Here is a 25241-nt window from a genome sequence, read left to right as displayed (position 1 = left end):
TAAGGAATTATTTTAAGCTTACACAAATATAAATTATTTCTGTCAATTATATATCTAAAGCATTAAATTAAAAAGATCAAAATATTTATAACCATATATACTCAATATAATCTCAAAAATGAAATATGATAAATAAAGAGTGTAGACATACATTATCAGAGGCTATAATTATTTTAAAAATATGTTCAATTCAAGTGTATTAAATTAATATAATTATAAAAAATAATAACATAAAAACACATTAAAAAAATACTACAACTAAATAATATAATAGCCAAAATACAATAAACCACACTTTAATAATTATTAAAATAAGAAACAACACTATGTTCAAACGTGAAAATATTCTTAGAGGGCATTGACTTAATTTAATTTAATTAAGATAAAGAAAAAAAAGTAGATTTCACAAAAACTGACACGTGTCTAATTTCCAATTGTGTGAAGGACTTGAATCTTGATCAACAGTTTATAGTACCAACCACTCATTTAATTTTCTCCTATTTAGCAGTTTTAGCACTGCATATAAATTTTCAGGTGAAAAATAAAAGAGAACAAATTTGTGATAGACTATAAAATCAGAGATCAGTGGTAGTAGTAGTTTTGTGCGTGTGTGGAGGTGAGAGAGATATAGAGAGAGAGAGGAGTTATGGTCATGGAGACTGCCATTTGTGGCCGAGTTGCTCTTTCTCCCCATCAAATCTTCCAACCTAAACCTGGTAAACCCATCTTCCTCTCTCTATTCCTCTGTATTATATAAGTTAATTGATTGATTATTGAATCTTTATTGTTGTTTCACCAAGAATTGCTTGTTCTTTTGAGAGGTTGTGGCTATTTAATTGGAATAGTTTGCTTTCTTGAATGTTTCTATTTGAAATTTATGGATAATTCTTGCTTGCCTGAGATGGGGTTAGTTAATTCTTGGGTTTAATTTCTCTTATGTGCATTTAGAGTGAAAAACAGAGAAAAAGTTACAGTCTTTGAACTGGATTTGAAAACCCTGATGTCTAGTGGTTACCCCAAAGAAATAGCGACCAGACACACAATACAGGAAAAAGAGTATCAATTGGGGGCTCTCTGTGTGTGGGGTGGGGTGGGGGGGAGGGGTTGGTGTTGAGATAAGGTTCTTTATGCTATTCTTCTTCCTGAAACACTTGAGGGTCTATCAGAAACAAACTCTCCACCTCCACATTAGCAAGGTAGGGGTAAGGCTGCATAACACCACCCTACCTCTAGACCCTACTTGTGGATTACACTGGATATGTTGTTATTCTTCCTGTAACATTTATATATATAGAGAGAGAGAGGAGTTATGGTCGTGGAGACTGCCATTTGTGGCCGAGTTGCTCTTTCTTCCCATTAAATCTTCCAACCAAAACCTGGTAAACACAGCTTTCTCTCTATTGGATATGTTAATTGTTAATCTTTATTGTTGTTTCATCAAGAAATGCCTGTTCTTTTGAGAGTTTGTGGCTATTTAATTGGAATAGTTTGCTTTCTTGAATGTTTTTATGTGAAATTTATGTGTTCTTCTTGTTTGCCTGAGATGGGGTTTGTGAATTCTTGGCTTTCAATTTCTCTTATGTGCATTTAGAGTGAAAAACAGAGAAAAAGTTACAGTCTTTGAACTGGATTTGGAAACCCTGTTGTCTAGTGATTAACCCAAAGTAATAGCGACCAGACACACAATACACTAAAAAGAGTGTCAATTGGAGGTTGTGTGTGTGTGTTGCGGTGGGTGGGGGGCTGTAGAGACAAGGCTCTTTACGCTATTCTTCTGTTTGAAGCATTCAAGGGTTTGTCGGAAACAACCTCTATACCTTCACAAGATAGGAGTATGGCATCATACATGCCACCCCTACTTAGACTCCACTTGTGGAATTGCACCGCATATGTTGTTGCTGTTCTTGAAACATTCACAATAACTTAAAGTAAAGAGTAAAATTGAACTTTGAACTTTTACTGGGGCTGAAATGGCGATGTTTTCTACACTGAAAGGGACCGAAATTTGTGAGAGAACTATGAGAGTCCAAGTTGAAGAGATCTGCATCTTTGGCTGGTCGACCAAGTCACGTTACCTAGTAATTAGTATTCTTATAAACTGTTGATCATTCTTCCATCGAGAACTAGTTAAGTTCCGAAGTTGATCCAAGAGAGATGTATTGGTTTCGAGATATCATATAACATTAATTGAAACGCGTGTATGTAATTTTGAATCTGAGCCTGTCCATGCACTTAGTAGTAGATAAAAACATCTCTTATATGGTCACTTAGAAGTCGGACGACTCTTCAGTAACCCAGGGTGATTACCCTGTATCTAATGTATATATAACTAGAATATGTGTACATAAGTTGGAGAATTCATGAATTGCCTCTGTATTCTTCATGAATTTTGACTCACATATGTTTATAACTTGATATAAGATTGAATTGTCGGCTTATGTGATACAGGAGACAAGAAACCTCGCCAAAAACAATGGACAAATCGGAATGCTTTAATGGCAATGTCTATAGCAGGAGCTGGCAAAGGTGGTGGGTTGTTGGAGAAGCCTGTCATAGAGAAAACAACTCCTGGGCGTGAATCTGAGTTTGACTTGAGGTATGGATTCCTGAAATGTGAAGTATGTGCTGTTTCAACTAACTCAGGTTCTAAAGGCTTTACTGTTCTTTCACGAGTCTGAAACTTTTTGATTCTGCTCTTGCACGTTTACGTGTCTCCGCCAAGTGACATCTCAACTACTTCCAAAATTAAGAGTACTTTGTCTATTCCTTTCTGTTTCTTATCTGTGAAAAGTAAAGTTGATTGGAATCATCCTCATACATAGACAACGTAATAAATTGGCGGATCATAATAATAACATATTATCTACCTCTGAGGTAGAGATATGGTTTGCATATTATCTACCCTCCCCAAACCCCACTTTGGGGACTACACTGGGTATTTTGTTGTTGACGTTGTTGTTGTCATAAGAATAATATGGAGTTAAGACATAGAATTGAAGTTTAAGTAATACCAAGTCCAATCATGTCAACGTCAGATCATTGCCTTCTCTTTGTGGCCCTTCTCTAAAGAGAAAAGGAAGAGAATTTATTCTTTCTTCTTTATGTGAGGTTGTTAAAAGGAAGCACCCAATATCATATATACGACCACACAGAATTTTTCATTCTTCAGTTGCTATATTTCTTGTTTGGTGGACCTGTTACTGTTCCCTTTCCTGGACTACATTTTCCGTAGTGATAGAAAAGTAGAAACTACCCTGAAATGCTCTCTACTGGTCAGTAGTTATTTGTCAATTGAATGAGGTCATTCCATCCTGTCTTTCCAAATCCAGAATAAGTCTTAATGCTTCATTCTCCTACACTGTACATTGTCATTGCAAACTGGCTTACTGTCAAACTCCAACCACTTGGGCCGTCCAGATTCCAGCCTCATCTCTACTAAACTATTTAATCACTTGTTCTTTTACCTTACAAGAGACAACCCCTAATAAATCCCAAGTCCCAATTTCCACTGGGAGAAAACCACAGGTCAGGTGAAACCAGTCATGACTCCAATCAACAGAATCCTTATGTTTTCAAATGGAGAAATGAATTTCCAACTCCCTCCGCTAAATTCCATGGTGTACCACCTGCTACCTCCCACCAACGTAGGTACCGGATAACGCTGTCCACAAAGGCTTGGACTGATTGTAAGAAATCACCTATTTTTTTCCGTTGCCAGTGCAATTTGATCCTGAGACCTTGTGGTTATCAACTCACTTCATTGGCCACTAGACCACATCCATGAGTACATATTTCTTGATTGTTGTTTAGGTGATGTTTAAGTACTTTGTACGACACTACTAAGGTGGAAAATGAGAAATGACAGAGGAGAACAAAAATTGGCAGTAATTAAAGGGTATAGGTGGATAGCAGGAACAGAGCAAGGGTTTTCAAATAATGTTGATTCCTGTAAAGATTGAGGAAAAGGGCAATCTATCTAGGATCATAAACCTGACGTATTTTCTTTAGGGAGCACCCTAGAATTTTCTTTAGTCGAGATATATCTCACCCTAAACTTAGTCATGCATTAGTTAGGCAATAGTTGAATATTGATCAGGCCCCCAAAGTAGACCAGAAAGTTTCCTTTTGATGATCTGTCTATCAAGAAAACTGCCTGTGGATATCTGCAAATATTCCTTTACCTTCTGGGTTACTGTTGAAAATGATACAAGTTGTGAGGTTGAAATGCATCAATTAATAAACTTTCTATAAAGAACAAATGCAATGACTAATACTCTACTGTCACAACTGGTGTCTTCCTTTTCCAGAAAATCAAGGAAAATGTCCCCACCCTATCGCGTGATGCTGCACAATGACAATTTCAACAAGAGGGAATATGTTGTTCAAGTACTCATGAAGGTTATACCAGGGATGACGGTCGACAATGCTGTTAATATCATGCAAGAGGCACATCACAATGGTCTGGCAGTGGTGATAATCTGTGCTCAAGCTGATGCAGAAGAACATTGCACACAGCTAAGAGGCAATGGTTTGCTGAGCTCCATCGAGCCTGCCAGTGGAGGTTGTTAAAGAGAATGAACCTGATGGGTGAATTCTTCAGAAGCAGCACCCTACCCCCCCCCCCCAACCCCCCCTGCATAGATATTGTACATAAATGTTGAGAATGGCGAAGTACCTCATTACCTCTAGTCTGTTGAGCTCGAAGTCGAACATGTTACAGTAAACAATGTCAGCACCATAGACCGCTGAGTTTGTCATACTAGAAATGTATCAATCAGTCAACTATGCCTCAATTTCCAAGTAGTAGGGTCAATCCCAAATATGAATCGACTATTTCCATTATGTTCTATCCAAGTCAAATAATTTGCCTTTTATGGCAAATGAGAGGTTCTGTGCCATAACTATTGATGGTCCTTATTATCCCTTAGAATTAACAATGTGTTATCTTTGACCCACTGGGAGACACACGCACTACCACAGGGGTCGAAGGTATCACATTGCCAAGTCAAATGGGTAACTAAGACAAGTGATAGTTTAGATATGACTCGATGATCTGAACCAAAGTTTCAGACGGATCAGAAGGAATTATGCCTTTCATTGTTCAAGCAAGTCAAACTTTTTTTTTGCACATGCCTATATTTCTTATTTACCTCGAGATCATATAGATAAATCAACTAATATCTTTAGCTAAATTTATTTACAGAAACCTTCATGTTCACTATATATCGAGTTGTACATGATTCAACATGTTACATGAGTATGCAATCAATCGCTAATGAAAATCTCATGTGTGATAGTACATAATATGTGTTGTTAATCAATTAACAATAGGAGTATTGCTCATTGGAAAGTGATTGGTCGAGTTCTTGGATTTCTTTTAATGAGACTAATGATTTGAGTCCTCAATACTCAAAATTTTCAGCAATTTTTGGCCATAAATATGCAACCATTTTTTTTTGGTAGCTTTGGAAAAGAAATTGGCAAAAAATGCAAAATCTGAAAAAAAATTAAAGAAGAAGAAACAACTTGTTTTGGGCTGAAATATTGTACTCCCTCCGTTTCATATTAATTTAATTGTTGAAATATTTTTTATTTTTTAAATTAATATAATTGTTCAATTTTCAAGACTATTTTAAAATGTTTCCAATTTTACCATTTATTAGTTACTATTGGGATTAGTTATTATTTAATGTTTAGTTATATTAATCATATTTTTTATTATAATTAATAAGGATAAAAATAAAAAGTTAAAGACTAATTTATATCTTAATTTTCTTCTTTTTTTAAAAAAATATGAAACACCTTAACAATTCAATTAATATGAAATTGAGAAAATAATTGTTTAGTTCTTTCAAAATCATAAAAAAAAATTATATTTTATTTAAGAAGCTCATCTATTTAGTATTTATGACTCAAACTAAATCTATCTACCCTTTCCCTCGTTAAACACACTCTTGAAACGGACTATAGGCGTAGTACGTAAATTAATTAATTAACACAGCTTGCAATGATAGGTATTTTCTTGATTTGGATTATAAAATATTTATCTGTTCAATAATAATTGTTCACTACACTAAAAAATAAAAATAGTTATCCATAATACTTGTTTAATTTAAAAAATTAAGAAATAATTTATTTTTTCTCTCTATTTTATCCTTGCAATTAAATACTATTATTCATCATCTAACACATTTTTCAAAGCATTAAAGTTAATAAATTTAGGATTATATAGTAATATTATCCCTATTATTATAATATTACTTTTTCTCTCTATTTTATCCTTGCAATTAAATACTATCATTTATCATCCAACACATTTTTCAAAGCATTAAAGTTAATAAATTTAGGATTATATAGTAATATTATCCCTATTATTTATTGTATCTTAAGGGGTGTATTAAATCAAATAGTAGACAACTATTGTTGGACAGAAGGAGTATATAACTTACTTAGATTCTATATATTTGGAGGCTAATTTTATCCTATTTCAAAAGTTTCCGCAGTTACAAAAGCTTAACTTTTAATAACTCTCGGATGCATTCCTTGATTGTTCGATACATTGCAAATGATACATTACTTAACGAGAGAGATGTATCTAAGAGGGAATAAGAACGTATTCAAGATAAAAAAGAGATTTAGAATTTGTATAATTCTTTTAAATGATAGAAAATTTTTAAAAAATTATAATATCTTAAATTATATATTTATTTAATTTTTCATTAAAAGAGTTGTTGAGTAGGGTGGTTAAATAAATGTCCTTGATGTTGTTACGGTAGAAAAACACTAACCGTAAATATTTATACCCATACGCTGATCGTTTATATTATATGTCTATTTATAAAACTAAAAATAAAATATACTAAACTTGTACACTTGCTCATTAATATTTTGTAAATTAAGCCACCTAAAAATATTAAACTCTAATTATGTCTAAAGTAATGTCGAGCATTAAATATTGGGAAGTTCAAGTATTTATTGCTTGAACTACCCACGGTAACCATGTAGTAATTAATTTTACTACAATTATGGATGGTGTATAGCCTTGTAATTAATTTGACAACTACATTTGCAAGTGGAAAGAAATGAAAAAAATAAATCCAACACCAAACACTCACCTCAAAATTTAATTTGAAGAGGAAACAGGTAAGAAAAACTTTTTTATTGAAGTCAACAAACAGCCTATGTGAGATTTTTAAGATTGAGTTACAAAGAGAGCCCATGTTCCATGTAAAAACTCTAATTTATTTAATATATATATAAGATGTGAGGAATATTATACGTAATATATATTCTTTTTAATTTTTCAATGGTGTTTGATTTATTTTCTTCACGAATATTGATATTTAGAATGGTTGAATTTAAACTTGTTCGAATTAATGAGTGACATCATTTATTCAAGAGGCAAAAAGTTTTATTTTTTTGGATTAGAACATATGTGTGGATGAACTTAGAAATGGGTCATCGTGCATCTTGCACCTACAGAAAATCATTTTCTTTTTACTTATATGATTGTTTTATTAAAGGTTTAACTATAAAATTTATCTTTTGTAACTCTTTTACGTACGATAATATAAGATTATATTAGTTTTGAATCCTTTTTTAATTTGTAAAAGAAGAGAAAATAAAAATGAGATGGAAAGACTTGATTTGAGTCAAAGAATTGTTTTCTCTCAATTACTCTCTTTCGCGTAACTATTTCATTCATATCAATTTATATGACATCTTTGATTCAATACAAAGTTTTCGTCGTTCGAATATATGTCAACGTCATTTCATTTAACACAAACACAAAATTTAAGAAAAAAAACTTATGAAATTATTAATCTAAAATAAATCTTAAACATTTATATGACTACAATTGTCATAAAGAAAAAATTAACTTTATTTTTAACTCTAAAAAAATAATATCCTTTTGAAACAAAATTTTTCAAAAGTATCACATAAATTGATTGATCGAGCCATCAAACAAGTGAGGACAATAGTTGCATGTTCACCTTTATCTTTCAAGTAATCTCCTTGTGCGGATGATTTGGCCGATAATTTGACAGAAAACTACGTATGAAAGTCGACTACAAAATTGATATGTTTGTCAAAATTTCAAAAGATTTTCTTTATGAACACTTATCTTTTAAGTTTCAGAAACTGTTTGATTTGACTATTATTGGACCACAATTAGCAAATAATTGCCAAAGAATAGGAAAAGAGGGAGATAAAGTGTGGTAGTAGTAGAAACTAGAAAGGAAAAGATTATTAAGGACAAAAATGATGCACACTAGAAAGAAGAGAGGAAAAAGCAATAATCAATTAATGGTGACAATATCTTCTCTTATTTTATTGTAGTAGTGATAATAGAACAAATAGAGATATAGCCTACCAACAAGATTGTGGTGACTATAGTTAAAACATTTCTCTATTTCCTTCTAATCAAAGTAATTTGAATTTAGACATAACAAAATTCTTTTTTAAAAAATACGACATGATTTAAAGGATGGTCATCTGCGCGAATAATTCAAAATCAAGCGTTCCTAAATGCAGTTTGAGTCAATCTATCGAATAGAGTTTGTCTAGTATAATTTACATCTCTTGTGTAGTTTACATGTTATTGTATTGTGGGGTTAATGCTCACCGAAAAGGCAAAAGTTATGACAAAAGTTATAGCAACAGTAAGTTATTCTAAAATTTTCATGAACAACATAAAATTAGTCGATACCTTTGTAGTTTAGACTAATACCAAATTACGTGGAGAATTAAATATAAATATCAAACACGAAACGACCGAGTCGAAAATAGAAAAACAGATAGGGAGAGCAGGTATCAAGCTTCTTTCTCTGTTTTAAATGCTTTTGTATGGATTCAACAAGTCTGACGTGAGCCCCCTCCCTTCCTTTTATTTCCCCTCATCTTTAGGCTTTTCCCTTCTCTACATATATTCACTTCTTCACTTTCTTTTCATTCATTCTTCAAATTTTCATTTTAAAAAAATGGCTCAATTTTGCTTATTTCTTCTTTTAATCTCTCTTGTTTCTGTCCCCTGTGTTCTCTCTCGTTCTTTGTCATCTTCTTCACATCCTCACACCCAAATCTTCGATGTTGCAGCATCCATTGAGAAAACTGTTCAAGTTCTTACTCCTGCTACACAAAGTTTTCAACAAGAAGCAATTAAGAGTGCCCATTTTAATTCTTCTTCAATATCTGTATCAATTTATCCTCGTTCAGCTCTTGTTAAGCCCCGCCATAAAGATTATGCAGCTCTCACTCTTTCTCGACTTGAACGTGATTCGGCTCGAGTTTCTTCACTCACCATGAAGCTCCACCTCGCGTTAAACAACTTTAATCACTCGGATCTCAAGCCGGTGGAGACCATGGTGCAGCCTGAGGACCTACAGACTCCTATTACCTCTGGAGCTAGACAGGGGAGCGGTGAGTACTTTACTCGGCTCGGCTTGGGTCAACCGGTTAAGCAGTATTATATGGTGCTTGACACTGGCAGTGACATCACTTGGGTTCAATGTGAGCCGTGCTCTGATTGTTATCAGCAATCGGATCCAATTTTTAGCCCGTCGAGTTCTTCTACATACAGTCGGCTCTCTTGCGACGCAGCTCAGTGCTCGGCTCTTGAGGTTTCGGCTTGTGCTAGTAGTCAGTCGTGTCTCTACCAGGTCTCTTATGGAGACGGCTCGTTCACTGTTGGAGAGTTTGCAACTGAAACGGTGTCGTTTGGTGACTCTGGTTCGTTCTCTGAAGTTGCTATAGGTTGTGGCCATGATAACGAAGGGCTATTCGTCGGTGCCGCTGGCTTGATTGCTTTAGGCGGCGGCTCTTTATCTCTACCAACTCAAATCAAAGCGTCGTCGTTTTCCTACTGTTTCGTAGACCGTGACTCTGCTTCATCCTCAACGCTGGATTTTAATTCAGCCCGACCCGGTGACTCCGTAATCGCACCGTTGCTCCGTAACTCGAGAAGGAGCACTTTCTTCTACGTCGGACTCACCGGAATCAGTGTCGGTGGGCAGATGCTGTCGATTCCGGCGTCGGTGTTTCAGGTGGACAGAAGTGGTAGCGGCGGGATAATTGTGGATTCCGGAACAGCGGTGACTCGGTTAAAGAACACTGCTTACAACACTCTACGTGACTCGTTCAGGAAGTACACTCAGCATTTACCTTCCGCCGGGCAATTCGCACTGTTCGATACTTGCTACGACTTGTCGTCGATGAAAAGAGCGAGTGTTCCAACGCTGTCGTTCCATTTCTCCGGCGGTAAAGCATTGCCATTGCACCCGAAAAATTACCTAATCCCGGTGGATTCGTCGGGAAAATTCTGCTTGGCTTTTGCTCCGACGGATGGGTCGCTGTCAATTATTGGAAACATACAGCAGCAAGGGACACGTGTCAGTTATGACCTGGCCAACAATCTTGTTGGATTTAGCCCCGACAAATGTTGAGTAAGAAATAGTAACACACTCTGCATCTCCATTCTCCAGTAACTGCTTTTACCAATATTAATTATTATTGTAAAAATATTAAAAGCAGTATACTTTGTTGGAAGAGAAAAAAAAAATAAAAGAAGCAAATGAAGGGTAGGTGATGGATAATGAATTTATATTAATTATGGATGGTAGGGTTGTTTTTTTTTAAAATTATGAATGTAATGGGTGTAGTTTTTTAATTACTCACAGGAAATTTGAAAGGCGAGAGATTGAAAAGTAGTTGGAAATTAAATGATTGTACTACTGTAATTATTAATTAATAATACTCCTGTATAAGGTTGGAAAGGAAGATGAGAATGGTTGAATATGAATTTAACTCTAGAAAGTGCTATTGACTGGTGAGCCTCATAAATACCATACCCAACTTCTACTACCAACTTTAAATGGAGTCATCTATTGTTACACATTATGAATAGTAAGTACTATACATTTGAAAGGATTTTTTATTTTAAGATTCGAAATTTTTTATTAAAGGAGAAAGCAATAATTTTTTTGAATATGGACAAGATGAGACCACTTGGGTGAGCATTTTGGAGGCATGTTGGAATAAAATATTTCTTTTTAGATTGTGCATGAAATTCTGGGGAAGTGCATCAGCATTTTACGTCAGAGTCAAATTAAAAACAAGCTAAGTTTTGTGATCAGTCATGAGGTGGTCTCTTCCCAGTTCCCGTTGCAGTCTGTCTGGCTTTTGACTTGTTTTTTTCTGACTAAATGGGGGGAAAGAGTGACGAAACATTGATACAGGCCATGAGCTCTTAGCGTTACACAACAAACCCAATACCAGCCTTTTCAACTATTGTTGGTCCATATGTCACATGATGCTCAAAACTACCTTTTATCCTATAGCTTTGTGCTTGCACGGTAAATCAGTGACAAATTTCGAATTTTAAAGTGTATTAACTTTTTAAAATGTGTTTGTATTACTTTTCTATTTAATAATTATTTATTTGTTTCAAATTTTTCACATATATGCTTAAAATTATAAGATTAAAGAATATTTAAATATATCCTATATATCTTTAATTTAAAGTTATAAATATTCAAAAATATTACACTCTCCGTTTAAAAAAAAAAAGACATTTTTTTCTTTTTAGTCTGTTTCAAAAAGAATGATCTTTTTCTTTTTTTTGATAACATTTTGAAAATCAGCTTTTCACGCGGCATGATTGAGGCCACAAGATCAAACGACAATTTTATTCAGTTAACCCAATTTTAATTTAGGACCACAAAATGCAAAATTCTTCTTTATACTCTTAAATTCCGTGTCACGTCAAACCAAGTAATTCTTTAGCTTTTGAACAGAAACTTGAAACATATGGCCGAAGCTATCATCTATACATAGTATTTGCCCTTTTTGACCACTCGGATACTCTTTCCTACTGTTCGAGTAATATTACAAGCACTGCAAGTTTTGAGTAATTCACTTCAACTACTATATTATGGATAGGTTCACAATTTTAAATTGGTGTATAAATGAAAAAAGAAAAGAAATAATAATAATAACCAAGGCAGATGGTCAGATTCTGTTACCAGCGAGTTTAGTGACTAAGAAATTGTTTTTTTTTAAACACAAGATCACTAATTAAGTCATTAATAAAATGACAAATTGGTCTAATTGAAGTTGAAGGGAGGTGGCTTAAGGGAGTTCACATGCTTGAGATTATTATAAAAAAAATATATATATAGGATAAATACAAAGAAGAATCTCCATTGGAGGAGACAACGTGTGGATATTGTCACTTACGAAGTAGGCCATACATGCCTTTAGTAGTGGGATCAGATACTATAAATGACTTGGACTCGGTCGGTAACCTTTTAATTTTGATGTCTTAATCTGCTTTAGCTTTATATACCCATGTTCAATCACAACTTGACATGTATCTCCAACATTAGTTGGCACAGATTAGGACATGAAAGGGTCTAGTCGAGCGAAGATGATCAGTTAAACGTTTTTCGTTGAAAGGATTAAATTTGATACAGAAAAACATATATAACTGATTAAAAATTACTTTTCATAACTGATTAAATATTTTTAGCAAAATTTCTGACACCTTGCATGGGAATCAATCCTAGGATGATACTTGTAGTTCCCAAAACAAGCCTCAGGGCTCACACAATATATGCATAGGTTTTATGTGTGACAAAATAAAGTTGCTCGTGAGTGGACCGTATATATTAACTCAGTCCACCATAATTTTGCTCAAAGTTTCTTAAAAGATAATTATAAATAACTGTAAGTGAAATTAATCACTAGAAAAAAAAAATGAAGACAACTTAATACACACCATTGAATAAATGATATTTGCATTGTACGTGTATATTAGTTAAAGTGATTTTCGAATTAAGTGCAAAAAGAGGGACATCCTATAAGAATCCACTGCGCTCATGTTCTTTGGCTCACAGAGCTAATAGTCACTTACCATTCTTTGGCTGCTTGTGGTTTATCAGTTAATCATATTAGTTGGTACAATTTCCTTTTCCATTTCTTTATCAAAACGTTCAATTCCCAAATTATTCGTATGGTTAGAAATAGAGTCTTCATAGTTGGATAAATCAGGAGATGATACATCATAATTAAAGTTCAACTGAATCTAGTTCAGTAAAGGTAACATCAGACATGTCATTAGATCGTAAAGGGTAAGACTGGGGATTCATAACAATGATGCAACTCCGGAACAACGAGATGATAAGCATATTAGTGACAAGTCAAGATAAGCGTTAACAACAATAACAGTACATTCTGAAAGAATCTAAAGTTCATCCCAATTAAATCGTGTTGCACAAAAGACGTTACTTGGGATTAGACTCTATATTTATTCCTTTCCCCTTACTTGTGGCACATATGATTTTCATCACACATGCGATAATACGCTCACCCATTCAACCTGTTGGAAGCACCAGATTCCAACAGGTTGCCATTCCCAATTTCCCATCATTCTCTTACTTTGTTTTTTTGAGTAGTCCGAATAATTTAACAATTCAGTGCATGCACCAATTTATATTTATTTGCAATTATTTAAGTACTTTGTGATAAAAATTTAGACACACATATTAAAAGGAAACTACAAAATTAAATAACGAAAATGATGCAAATCAGAATAATGAGGAAGATCAGTACCAGAATCACAAAAAGGAAAATACCTTTTCCGAAGAACACAGTGAAAACGACACTGCTCCATTGACATATCTTTGGCAACATTTTAAAAAGTTCTGCGGAAGTGCTGCTCATCTAACTCCTGCAATATGATGGTACAATTAGGGTTTTAGTAAGGGAGGAGAAGAGGCGAACCAAAGGACCGTGGCTAGAAAATGCTAATACTACAGTCATCGAGCTTTCGATATATGGCCGGAATCGGAATTTAGTATCCGACGGAAGTTTGATATGATGGTGCAATTAGGGTTTTAGTAAGGGAAGAGAAGAGGCGGACCAAAGGACGGTAGCTAAAAAATGCACATACTACAGTCATCGAGCTTTAGATGTGTGGCCGGAATCGGAATTTAGTACCCGACGGAAGTTTGATCTGAATGCAGTTGCGCATTAAAAAAATGAACGCCGCTGCCGGGGATCGAACCCGGGTCACCCTCGTGACAAGCGGGAATACTTACCACTATACTACAACAACTTTATTGTGATGAAAGAGTAAAATATGTTAATTCCCATTTCTGCTTGATGAATCGGGAAAACCAGAGTCGCCGGCAGGGCAAAAACGAACGCCGTTGCCGGGGATCGAACCCGGGTCACCCGCGTGACAGGCGGGAATACTTACCACTATACTACAACGACATTAATACTATTAGAAGCTTAGCATTTTATATATTGAGATAAAGATTCTTCAACATACTTCAAAAAGTTAAGGCTCTATAGCATAGCGAGGTGCAGATGAACGTACTTGTACGGTAGTGCCTCACGATTTTTAGTTTTTTACTGCCTACTTAAGTGCCATAGGTTCCTATGCTGGGGTATAGTTATTTCAGTGGAAACAAAAGATTATCGGTTATTCAATTTAAGGCACATGAACAATAACAATTTCAAAGATAAATTTGAAAATATATGAGCTGCATAATTAAAAGAACATTTATAATGAGCTAGTATATAACTAGTGTGATTAACTGATTGTGATACCTAGTTGAAATATTGAAATCCAAACTTAACATGCAAAAATAAAAATCTCTGGTGAGATTTGCCATAAGACAGTAAAAGAAAATGATAATGAGCTACATAAAACTAATTGATTTTACGTTGTGTTGAGGTATATCGATTCGTTTAATAAATTGACGTTTTATTTTACAATGTGAAATGCAAATCTAAATGACACAAGCCCTTCGTAGAAGAATGCAATTAAACACAAGTCAAGTGACTTCCGCATAGCAAACATATATACTCGATCACTTATTACAATAACATACACAATGTAATGGAGTGTACACAAAAAAGTTGTATCTGATAGATATCTTTGGCTTAAAAATCAAGTATGTGAAGCAAATAAAGTAGCATATATTCCAACAATGAAATCACCAAATTGAAAAGAGACCAGAAATAAAAAAATAACATTATCAAGTCACTTATAAGGTATGTACACTTAATCTCATGTATTTGTAACTTCTTCACACTATCAGTATATCTAACTTGTATCCTTTACTTCATACCAGATTTCATCGCATGGTCCTTCCATTCATTGTCGCGCTGTAACTGGACATGCACAAGAGTACCACGAGGAAAGAGAACGCAGGAAAACAGGAAGACACCTGCAGAACCAGGATCTCATTGAATTTTATGCGAACTGAATTATACAATTAAAGTAACCTTCTTCAACCCATACACATTATATAGAGCTCCTATCTGCTCCCCGGTGATTGCAATGATTGCGGTGGAGCAGTTGATGAAATGAGAAGTACCTCAGGTAGTGTTTCAGTTTTGCTCATGATGCTCAAAGAAGCCAGAAATTGCTGAAGCAGGGTTTAAAGCAGCAACAACTGCTGTAGCCTGTAAATCAAGCATTATGGCTGAGAAAAATTGTGATAGTTTGCAGTTGAAACAAGAAGAGAGGTACTGAGATATTTATCGATAACCAAGCTCCATAGAGTATAGACACATAACAACATCCAGTCTTTCATGGAAGAACTAAACATTTTAATATCAAATTATAATTTTTTAAGGTGAAGTACCGATTAATGGTGAAGTGATATTGGTTTATAGTAAAACAAAAAGTCAAGTGGCTGATATTTTACCATGTAATTTCATGTTAAGATTTGAGCTTCTCAGAGAAAAGCTAGGAGTTGACATCCTAGTCTAGGAGGAGTGTTTATTATGTCTCAGGACCTGATTGTGTGCTAACAATTTCTAGAAGTGCTGAAACTCACTCAACAATTGTGGCTAAAATCGTGAGAGTTAATAACAAAATCGGATAACCGAATATTTGATTTTTAGGGATTTTTTTTATGTTAATTGTGAGTTTGTTTTCTGATTAAGAAAAATAGAGTTTAGACTGCTGTAATTTATATGCCATTTTGTAAGGTTTTAGCTGTATTCTATCAAATAAATTCATATTACAGACATTCCAACATCTCACAGAGCTAGCCTTGATGTAAAATGTAAATGCACCAACCTTGCTGGAGATGGAAAAATAGAAGAATATCAATAAATGTATGATCTACAGAAAAAGTCAATTGATTTACCAATCTAGACAACACAGAGCATCGTTATAGACTAAAGATGAAACAAACGAAAACAAACTGACTTTATAACATAAGAACTCCATAACCTTCTATTTTTATGGTCTAAAACCTCAACACTTTTGATTTACCAATCTAGACAACATAGAGCATCAATATAGACTAAACATGAAACAAACGAAAACAAACTGACTTTATAACATAAGAACTCCATAACCTTCTATTTTTATGGTCTAAAACCTTAATGGATGACTAAAGACTAACAACATGTGACTTAATAAAAAAAAACAATAACTGAATATATCAGAAGACTCGACCGCTGGTAAACTCTTCTCCAAGCATAATTACAATGTCAAGAACTCCAATTACCAACTACATGATAATTATGAGTTCAAGAACTCTCATCTTCTTCTGGCTCAGGGGCAACATTTAAATCAAACTTTAGATGCTCAACCAGAATAGCAGCTTGTGTTTCTTTTTTAATTTTCTCTACCCTCAACTTCAATGCCAACTTCTGCTCCTCCATGTGTTTATCTGGAGGTGCTTCTGAGCCAGAGTGCATAATCTTATACATTAGTTTTCGATTTTTTTCTTTCTCGTTCCATGCTTGTAATTCTTTATGGAGAGCTCCCAATACCTCAAAGCCGTTCATTTTTCCCTCAGCATGATCACGTTGGTGATCCTCTAGTTTCACTTTGAGATATTGATCGATGATTTCTTCTATACTTGTGGAACCATGGGAATATGGTTTTCCACTTGGTGAAAAGAGCATAACACCTACATCTGCTCCGGTCTGAGCAGCAAACTTATCTACATCTTGGAACAAAGTTCTTTTTCTTTTTGAGAAACTCACTGTGCGTGCTTTCTCGGATTCAATCAACTTCATTTCAATCTTTTGCTTACCTTTTTTGGTCTCATTTTCCATTGCAAAAGAAAATGATTGAAGAAGAAGATACAATGTTTTGGCTGAGCAATTTTGTGAGGGAAGCTTGTCTAATTTATAGTAGATTGCCAGGGGTATTGTCACGCTAACTACATGTTCTCATATTATGAGAATATTGTTATCACGTGTGTTGCCATTTTATTTATTGTTTTCACATTGTGACACTATTTGTCACATTTATTCAGTGTTTTCAATTATGCCATTCTATTACGTGATTACTATTATTCTCAACAAAAGATGCCTTTTTATTTGTTCCGCAATTGCAAAGTAACAACATTGAATTGAATTTAAAGATAAATGAAAACCAAATTGTAATTTTTATATAATGTTTTCATATTATGAATCTATTTGTCACGTATATTGCCGTGTTTATTTATAGTATTCATATTATGAGTATATTTCACGTGTTTTGTCACAGTTATTTAGTGTATTCATATTAATACCTTTAAGTTATTTACATTATAATGTTAATTCAAAATGGGAGCCTTGAATCAACGGTAAAATTGTCTTTATGTGACCTATAGGTTACATGTTCGAGTCATAGAAGCAACCACTAATACTTGCATTAGGGTAGATTGTTTACATCACACGCCTTGCCTGCAAGTTGCGACCCTTCTCTGGACCTGATAAAGCGGGATGTTTTGTGCTTTGGACAATCCTTCTGTTGTATAATGCTTATTCTATACTATGAAATAAAAGGAAACATGTGAAATAACTATTTTTACTTTTTATTTTTAAGTACATTTTCTCCTGATGCGATTCAAGAAAAAAACCTCGACAACTCCAGCTCAATGAAACCTTATAAGTTGATTTTACCCCTCTAATTAGTTACATTTATTGTTACTTTTTTATTAATCGTGATTACTTTAACTGAATTTATTGAACTAACTACTTCCCTTATTTGAGATCATCTTTATCACTTTCATTGTAATTTTCAAGATTTTCTTTAAGTAATATCAACATTCTTTAAGCAATATCAACAATTGTGTGCCGGTAACACTAAATTCATAGTGCACACATTACAACTAGGGGTGTCAAATGGGCGGGTTGGGTTGAAATTGGAGATATTAAAATGGGTTAAGATAGAAATCGGGTTGGGTCTTGACCCGCCCAAGTTTACTTTGGGCTAAAATGCGGTTGGATTTAAATGGGCTAAAAAACAGTTTGGGTCTTGATCTACCCAATTTGACCCGATTAATCTCAATAATTTTAACATACTGATATTTAACTTTCATAATCACATTCGAATTTCCGCTCAAGATTTTTTTGAAAAAAGTAATAAATTGATAGATAAATCCTAAAATATGTTAAATAGATAATAATTCATATCTTTACTATAGGAACATATTAATAGATAAATCCTAAAATATGTTTAATTCTATTTGGTTAATTAAGCACATCCCACATTAGAAGATGAGATGAAGGTGCAATCTCCAAGGTGTCAAGATAGAGGTTTAGAGCTTCGAACTAAAATTACTGATACACCTTCCCAATATCATAGCTTTAATGATAAACTCTCTTTGAGTCTAGGTCAGGATTAGAAGTTATAGCCCTTAACTAACACAATTATTATTTGTTTCCCCTACATAAAAGATGTAACCCAGCGTATGTCAAACAAAGGAACAAGAGTTTGCAATCCAATCTTCTGGATATAAGTGAGAGAGTTTAACTTAATGTCATCACTCAACAAACTACTCATAGAATTTTGTCTGAAGAGAGAAGGCTTACTTGTTACCAAGAAGAAAACATCCACTCCTGAAGTAATCTTGTCTCTCAAACCTAGTTCCTTGTATCTTTGGTCCCTTTCCTATTATAGACAAAACAATTTGATAAGATGAGGACCAAGAACCTCCAATAGCATGAGTAAAATGGGTATGAAGCATGTACAGATTGAGAAATGGAAACAAGGGAAATACAGAAAATTGAAGGAAGCTATTGCACTGACTAGACAATGTAAAATTGTAATATGGGGAAATACAAAGCCGAGAACACATAGAAACAATTTAGAAAATGGAATCATAAATGTTTCTGCAATTTTTATGTATGGAACGTTAAAAATAGCACATGCTTTATGCTACTCTTATGAATTTAAATAGTTTGGAAGCTAATTCATAGGCCTCAAAAGAATGGACTTGGCAGATGGAGGCAAGTGGAACAACTAAGTTTTACTAACACCAACCTAACCCTGCCATCATGGAAAAGAAATTCAATTAAGATATGACAGAAAAATTGGGAACCTTCTTCGAGAAAGCTGCAAATGGATTTATATCCTCTTCTTACATCTTCTTGTATTTGGACTCCTCATCTGAGCTGAAACCACTTCCTAGGTCTTCTGCATACTGAGAATGAGAAAACAACATTTCAGAAGAAAAAGAAATTGAAGCAGACTGTGAAATCAACAATAAAATCATACAGGTCACCTTCTTTGATCCTCTTGAAATCACTCTCTCAGAATTATAATCTTGAACATAACAGATCTTTCCATAAAGTTTGATATCTGCTTTTGTTTTCTTAAGGTCTGAGGTCAACGCCCCTATCTTCTCGTTCAGACGTCTAATTTCCTAGAAAGATCAAGGTTTAATAACAACGATTCTGAGGTTTTATAGAAGGTAAGTAGGAAAACAGAAGTAGAGATCATTTCAGAAATAAAGGTAAAAAAGAGTGCAACACTCTTTCAGTCTCCTGCAAGCGAGCCACGAAACGGTCTCTTTAATATACGTCAATTTATTGAAAGCTCATATTCATAATATCGGAATATTATAGCGTTTTAGAACTTCAAATATATGAATCAGAAGCATTGAACTTTTGCAAATCTAATCTTAAACATTAATAGATAACTCGATAACCTTATCCTTATATGATGTTATCTATGATCCCCATCCAGTACTCTTCTCTCTCCACATCCATCCCTTGAACAGATGTCATTCATTTTTATCAATTGATCTTGTGTTTCATATGGTTTTAGATTAGTTTCTCATCACTTGTTCCTCCAACTCACAGAGTCGATCGCCAAGGTCTCTTCAAGACCACTGGAGTTATGCAATCTTTTGGGGTAACCATAAGCGTTGTCCAAAAAGGCAGTCTAACTGTTCGGTGACTAGTTCCTCAAAGGAGTCAGTTAGAGGAACAAGAGATGTAGTAAGTAGTAAGAGTTCACAATTTAAAACTTTTATCAGAACCCATATTGATCAACATCATATTCCATAGTGCTCTGACGTGTGTTACTTGAACCAATGGTCTTTCAAAAACAACCTCTTCACCTCCCGAGGTAGGGATTAGATATGCCTACATCCAACCCTCCCTACACCCGGCTTTGTTGTTGATGATGGTGAATATCATTATACACAAAATAATCATATGAAAAATTTAATTATTGAGCTACAGACAAAAGTATGTAAAGAACTAAGTCACAGAAATCAGAAAGAAGCATACAATGCAAAATGAACATTTTTCTCTATTAAATTCACTTCATCACCAGCAATTCAAATCCAACTAAAACCCGAGCTAATTTCCCTTCTCTCATTCTATCTCTCTGTTCCAACATTTTACAGAAAAATGCGAAGCAACTTGACTAAGCAGTAGCTAAAAACCCGATTATTGCATCACATAAACTGCCGATTATTAGAACAGAAACGCGAAACTGCTTTTGCCTTGTGTTAAAGTGAACTAATCCCAAAATTAACACAAAAAATTTGACAAAATTTAACAGCAAAACCTACCACGGGGCCGGAAATATGCATCATAAAGTGAATAAACAGATAATTGCGGCAACACATACCTCTCCAGTAGCTAGCGACAGCAGCAAGAGGAGTAGAAGAAAAACGAAGTTTTCTCCTTCTTCCTGAAGATCCATTGTTCACCTAAGCCTATCAATAATCAAAATTTGCTAGGTAACAATCCGATGCGATGATATAAAGAAAGTTGAACGATATTATTATTATTTTATATAATAACCTCCCGTCGCAAAAATCTTCGCTACAGTATGAATATGACCCTTGAGTTAGGCCCGTTTGGATTTGACTTAATAAAAGCAGCTTTAAAAAGTATTTTTGAAAGTGCTGAAACTTATTTTTAAAATAAGCAGTTATGCGTTTGGATAAAAGCGTTGAAGTTGTTATGCCAAACGTGAAAAGGGAAAAATAGAAGAAAGAGATGTTAGGGTTATATGGATAATTTGGATATTGTATAAAAATATTAAGGGGAAAAACGTAAAAATATGGTCAACTTAAAACAGCTTATAAGCTAAAAAAAAAAAAATACCCCTACCCCAGCTTTTAACTTTTGGCTTAAAATAAGTTTTTTTTAACTTAAAATAAGTTGTTTTGAGTATTGCCAAACAGTTAAATAAGTCAAAAACCAGCTTTTAAGTCAGTTTAACCAGCTTTTAAGCTGAGCCAAACAGACTCTTAGTGGATAACTATATTCTTAACTTTAAATTTATATAAATTTACATTTAAATTTATATAAATTGAATAAATTAACATATTTATTTTACATGGCATCTTATGAATAATTTATATTTTACGTGGCGTCTTACGTGTATCATGTCATTTAAGATATGTATATTTATTTATTTAATTTTATATAAATTTAAGTATAATTATTTACATCCAAAATTAAAAGTTATAATTATCAGTTTATTTTACATGGCATCTTATGAATAATTTTTACTTTATCCCTATTTAGTTTCTGAAAAGTTTCTTTGGCATAAACACTACTTTAGAATTTATGATTTATTTAATTTATAAGATGATATTTAATTAGATAGACAATTGTTTGTATATTGTACTTGATGAATTGTGCGTTATCTGAATTAATTAACTTATTTTAGTTAGCAAGTATAAATGTGATTTTTAGTCGTAAATGATAAATGTGAATGATAAAATAATATTTTTAAGTTGTTTAGCGTAATTTATTAATCGCCGTTTGTATTTGTAATTCGCAGAAAGCAAAGAAAGTTTGATAGAAAGAAATTGATATGGCTCATCTGCAAGTTGAGAAAAAATCGAAAAAACTAATGAGCATTTTACAAATTACAGAATTTCAGAAATTGCTTATGTATTGTACTTGTTACATTTTTACTTTATCCCTATTGTGTCGTTAGAAAATCAATCTCGTATTCATCATATCGTTGATAGGCGATAGCGTCAAGAAAAAATATGGGATTTCACCGATATACTATTGGATTGAAAGTAAATATTAGGTAAAACTGTTCAATTTCAAATAATATAAAACATAAATATATCTTTTTCACTATTCGAAATTCCCAAATGTAAATGCAATACGCAAAATCAATACCTTATCAACTTTCTAGTTTCCGGAGATTGGTGATATAATTATACTTGAATCTTAATTACATCTTATCGTGTTTGAAATAATCATAAATATTACCAAAATAATGTGATGCTCTTGATTAGAGATCTCGAATTTAGATACGATCCTGGGTCTTACCACTTATACGACGAGTCCCAATATTTGGTACTCAAGATTCTTTAATAGTGCAAGTCTTTTACATATTGTATTCAATGTCCAAAGATGATCATTGGAATTGTACAATCAGTATATTGAAAGTTATATAAGTAAAAGTCGTCCCTCACTGCTTCACAAGTGTACAAATATTTTAGGCTTTTAGTTGACTTTGAAGAAAGATGCTCACATTGCTTTGTGGACTAAGTCTTTGGTTTAGAGTTGTCATCATCACGATACTACTAAATTTCCATAATAACTGCAATCACTTATTGGTATTGTGTAAATCAGGTCAAAGTTGTCATTGTTTGATGATAGCATATCTTGTTCACATCTCTACGTTTTTCTCATTGTATTGAATGATAATTTTCACGTTAATGCACCGACTAGCTATATGCGAAGTAGAATCAGGATTTGGAGTTTATAATTAAACCCGCACATGATATTGTAGCTTCGCCCCTGGCTATTAAGAAGGAAACTTGAGTGTTCACATATTATTAGGAACTTAATAAATAGAGGCTGCTTAAAGTAATAATATTCCCATTATCTCTATAGTTGACATCAATCAACTATGCAGGAACGTGGAATCAACATGTCCCTCAACAGCCAAATTTACCAAAATTAAACAATGAGCCTAGTGGGAGTTTAGGAGCCAAATTTCCATAATTATTATTTCATGTCTATTAATAGTCTTGTATCAACTCAGATCCTTTTATTCAACAAAGAGAGGGAAGAGAGATGGGGCGTATAGGTGCGAAACCCATTCATCAGTTTCAAGTTCAAAACCAAAATGATCAGCACCCGCTACAGCCTCGTCAAGATTACGCTTCTCAAGTGGAAAGTTTTGACTATTATCAAGCCCCTGAAACCATTGATGAAATACCTCCACCATCCATTGAGTCTTTCCATGAAGATCTTTATCCAGAAGAAAGTCAAGATGAACCATCACAAGAACTGACAATGCAAAGTGAATCACACGAAAATCATGAAGACTCGGTACAACAACAACAATATGTACAGGCAGTGACCACACAGGTTTCTCAGCAAAATGGAAAGACTCAGAGACCAAGGAAGCAGCCTAAGCCCAAATCAGGGACTCTAAGGTCACCGATACACCCTAGCCAACACAACAGCTTTCCCATTCATGACCCTCAACCTCAAGCAGAAGCCTTTTCTACGCCTCAGTCTCAACCCCAGCCACATCCCTTCCCACCTGCTCAAGATTACAACGAGCCGCACACCTTTCCTCCTATGCAAGAAGAAGCCTTCCCTCCTGCTCAGGACAGTTATGAACCACATAGCTTTCCTCCAACTCCTAATAAAGTACATGCTTTTCCACCACCTCAAGTTGATCCCCAATTATATTCTAGACCACATGCATTTGTGCCTCAGAATCATAACGTGCCAGTTTTTGCTAGCTCTCAGCCTCAAGCAGGTACTAATTTTCCACAGCACAGTTTAGCGCAAGGTTCACAGATAGGAATGGGTATGGGACAATACCAACAAGGGATGCAACCAGCACCTCCCATGATGGGCATCCCCTTCAAGCCCATTCTTCCAACTGAATCTTGGAAGACTGGATTGTTTGATTGCATGGAAGACCCCACAAATGGTAAGCAATTATTTAATCTCATGCACTCAAGCACGCGCACACAAAGGATAAGTTTCAATGTGATTTACTAACTAGTGCAAACTTTCAGCTCTCATCACAGCATGCTTCCCCTGCCTGACATTCGGACAGATTGCGGAGATTGTAGACTCTGGACAAACTCGTAAGTGATACATAGATAAGAAAAAACAAAAATGGAAATTCTTACACTTCATAGCAGTTGGGGTTCCTTTGTGAATTTTCTCTACTTACATAATTATCTTCTATTAACTATGGATACTCTCTCCCCTCGTCTCTCTTTTTTTTTGTCTATACTATAGCTTGTACCACTAGCGGCTTAATCTATGGGGCGATTCTTATGTTCATTGGAATGCCTTGCATAATGTCATGCACCTATCGTACAAAGTTGAGGAGCCAGTACGGGCTAATGGAATCACCGGCACCTGACTGGGTAATCCACTGCTTTTGTGAATGCTGTGCTCTCTGTCAAGAATATCGAGAGCTTCACCACAGAGGACTTGACCCTTCCATTGGTAATTCTACTTACAACCTTATTTTATTTTTATAATCACAAGTATTAAGTTGCTAGGTCAATTGTATCTATAAATTATGAACCAGACCTCCGTTTTATGGGTGTCATATTTGTAAACTACATGGAATGTTCTTCATTGACAGGATGGCAAGGAAATCAGGCACAGAAACAGAACATGCAGTTACAACAAGCTATGGTCCCTCCAGTTCACCAAGCCATGATGGGCTGATTAATTTGTAGAAACTAAAGTATTTATATTGTGCTTCTCTAAATTTTGTTCTGGTCTATATGTATGTTTCTGTGTTCCTTTGCGATTTGTAATTCCCCAAATGGGAAAGAGAAATAATGCTAAATTTTAAAATGTTTCTGGGATTTTCATAATGAAGAACTATCTTTTAATGCAAAAGGAACTTTCATAGCTCATCATATGGCACCATTAATTCCCTTACTGGAGTTAGATGATAGTAGCAAGGCTAAGTACTTCAATTAGGTTCACTTTCCACTTACGTTATAGCTTAAATGATACTA

At 34.3% G+C, this 25241-nt stretch overlaps 4 protein-coding genes and 1 non-coding gene across 9 annotated transcripts; 3 read left to right on the top strand and 2 right to left on the bottom strand.

The window, feature by feature from the left end:
• Positions 1-476: 476 nt before the first annotated feature.
• Positions 477-4884, top strand: LOC101260326 (ATP-dependent Clp protease adapter protein CLPS1, chloroplastic). The gene is made up of 3 exons (XM_004235778.5): positions 477-716; positions 2449-2596; positions 4308-4884. The coding sequence occupies exons 1-3, from the start codon at positions 647-649 to the stop codon at positions 4567-4569; spliced, it is 480 nt and encodes a 159-aa protein (XP_004235826.1). The 5' UTR covers positions 477-646; the 3' UTR covers positions 4570-4884.
• Positions 4885-8661: 3777 nt separating this feature from the next.
• Positions 8662-10776, top strand: LOC101249341 (protein ASPARTIC PROTEASE IN GUARD CELL 1). The gene has a single exon (XM_004235740.5). It carries the CDS (start codon positions 8838-8840, stop codon positions 10440-10442), a length of 1605 nt encoding a protein of 534 aa, XP_004235788.3. The 5' UTR covers positions 8662-8837; the 3' UTR covers positions 10443-10776.
• Positions 10777-13595: 2819 nt separating this feature from the next.
• On the bottom strand, positions 13596-21065 carry LOC101262097 (protein CASP-like). Of its 5 annotated transcripts, XM_069295640.1 has the most exons (7): positions 20885-21065; positions 19527-19667; positions 19387-19445; positions 18835-18913; positions 15387-15474; positions 15138-15236; positions 13596-13726 (listed from the first exon to the last, which is right to left on the bottom strand). In XM_069295640.1, the coding sequence occupies exons 1-4, from the start codon at positions 20957-20959 to the stop codon at positions 18886-18888; spliced, it is 303 nt and encodes a 100-aa protein (XP_069151741.1). In that variant the 5' UTR covers positions 20960-21065; the 3' UTR covers positions 13596-13726; positions 15138-15236; positions 15387-15474; positions 18835-18885. The 5 variants fall into 5 exon arrangements, 3 of the variants coding, with proteins under 3 accessions (XP_069151741.1, XP_069151740.1, XP_069151742.1); XR_740654.3 differs by lacking the exon at positions 13596-13726 and having other exon boundaries at positions 14914-15236; positions 19344-19445; positions 19527-19659; positions 20885-21022; XM_069295639.1 differs by lacking the exon at positions 13596-13726 and having other exon boundaries at positions 14914-15236.
• TRNAD-GUC (transfer RNA aspartic acid (anticodon GUC)) lies at positions 14203-14274 on the bottom strand. The gene has a single exon. It is a non-coding gene; the product is annotated as a tRNA-Asp (tRNA).
• A 2047-nt stretch (positions 21066-23112) lies between the features above and the next one.
• Positions 23113-25119, top strand: LOC101265423 (uncharacterized). The gene is made up of 4 exons (XM_004236369.5): positions 23113-24184; positions 24273-24344; positions 24502-24714; positions 24857-25119. The coding sequence occupies exons 1-4, from the start codon at positions 23311-23313 to the stop codon at positions 24940-24942; spliced, it is 1245 nt and encodes a 414-aa protein (XP_004236417.1). The 5' UTR covers positions 23113-23310; the 3' UTR covers positions 24943-25119.
• The last annotated feature ends 122 nt before the right edge of the window (positions 25120-25241 follow it).

This window comes from Solanum lycopersicum, chromosome 3, assembly GCF_036512215.1.
Source record: "Solanum lycopersicum chromosome 3, SLM_r2.1".
Lineage (NCBI taxonomy): Eukaryota > Viridiplantae > Streptophyta > Magnoliopsida > Solanales > Solanaceae > Solanum > Solanum lycopersicum.
This window is presented reverse-complemented; position numbering and strand designations above follow the sequence as displayed.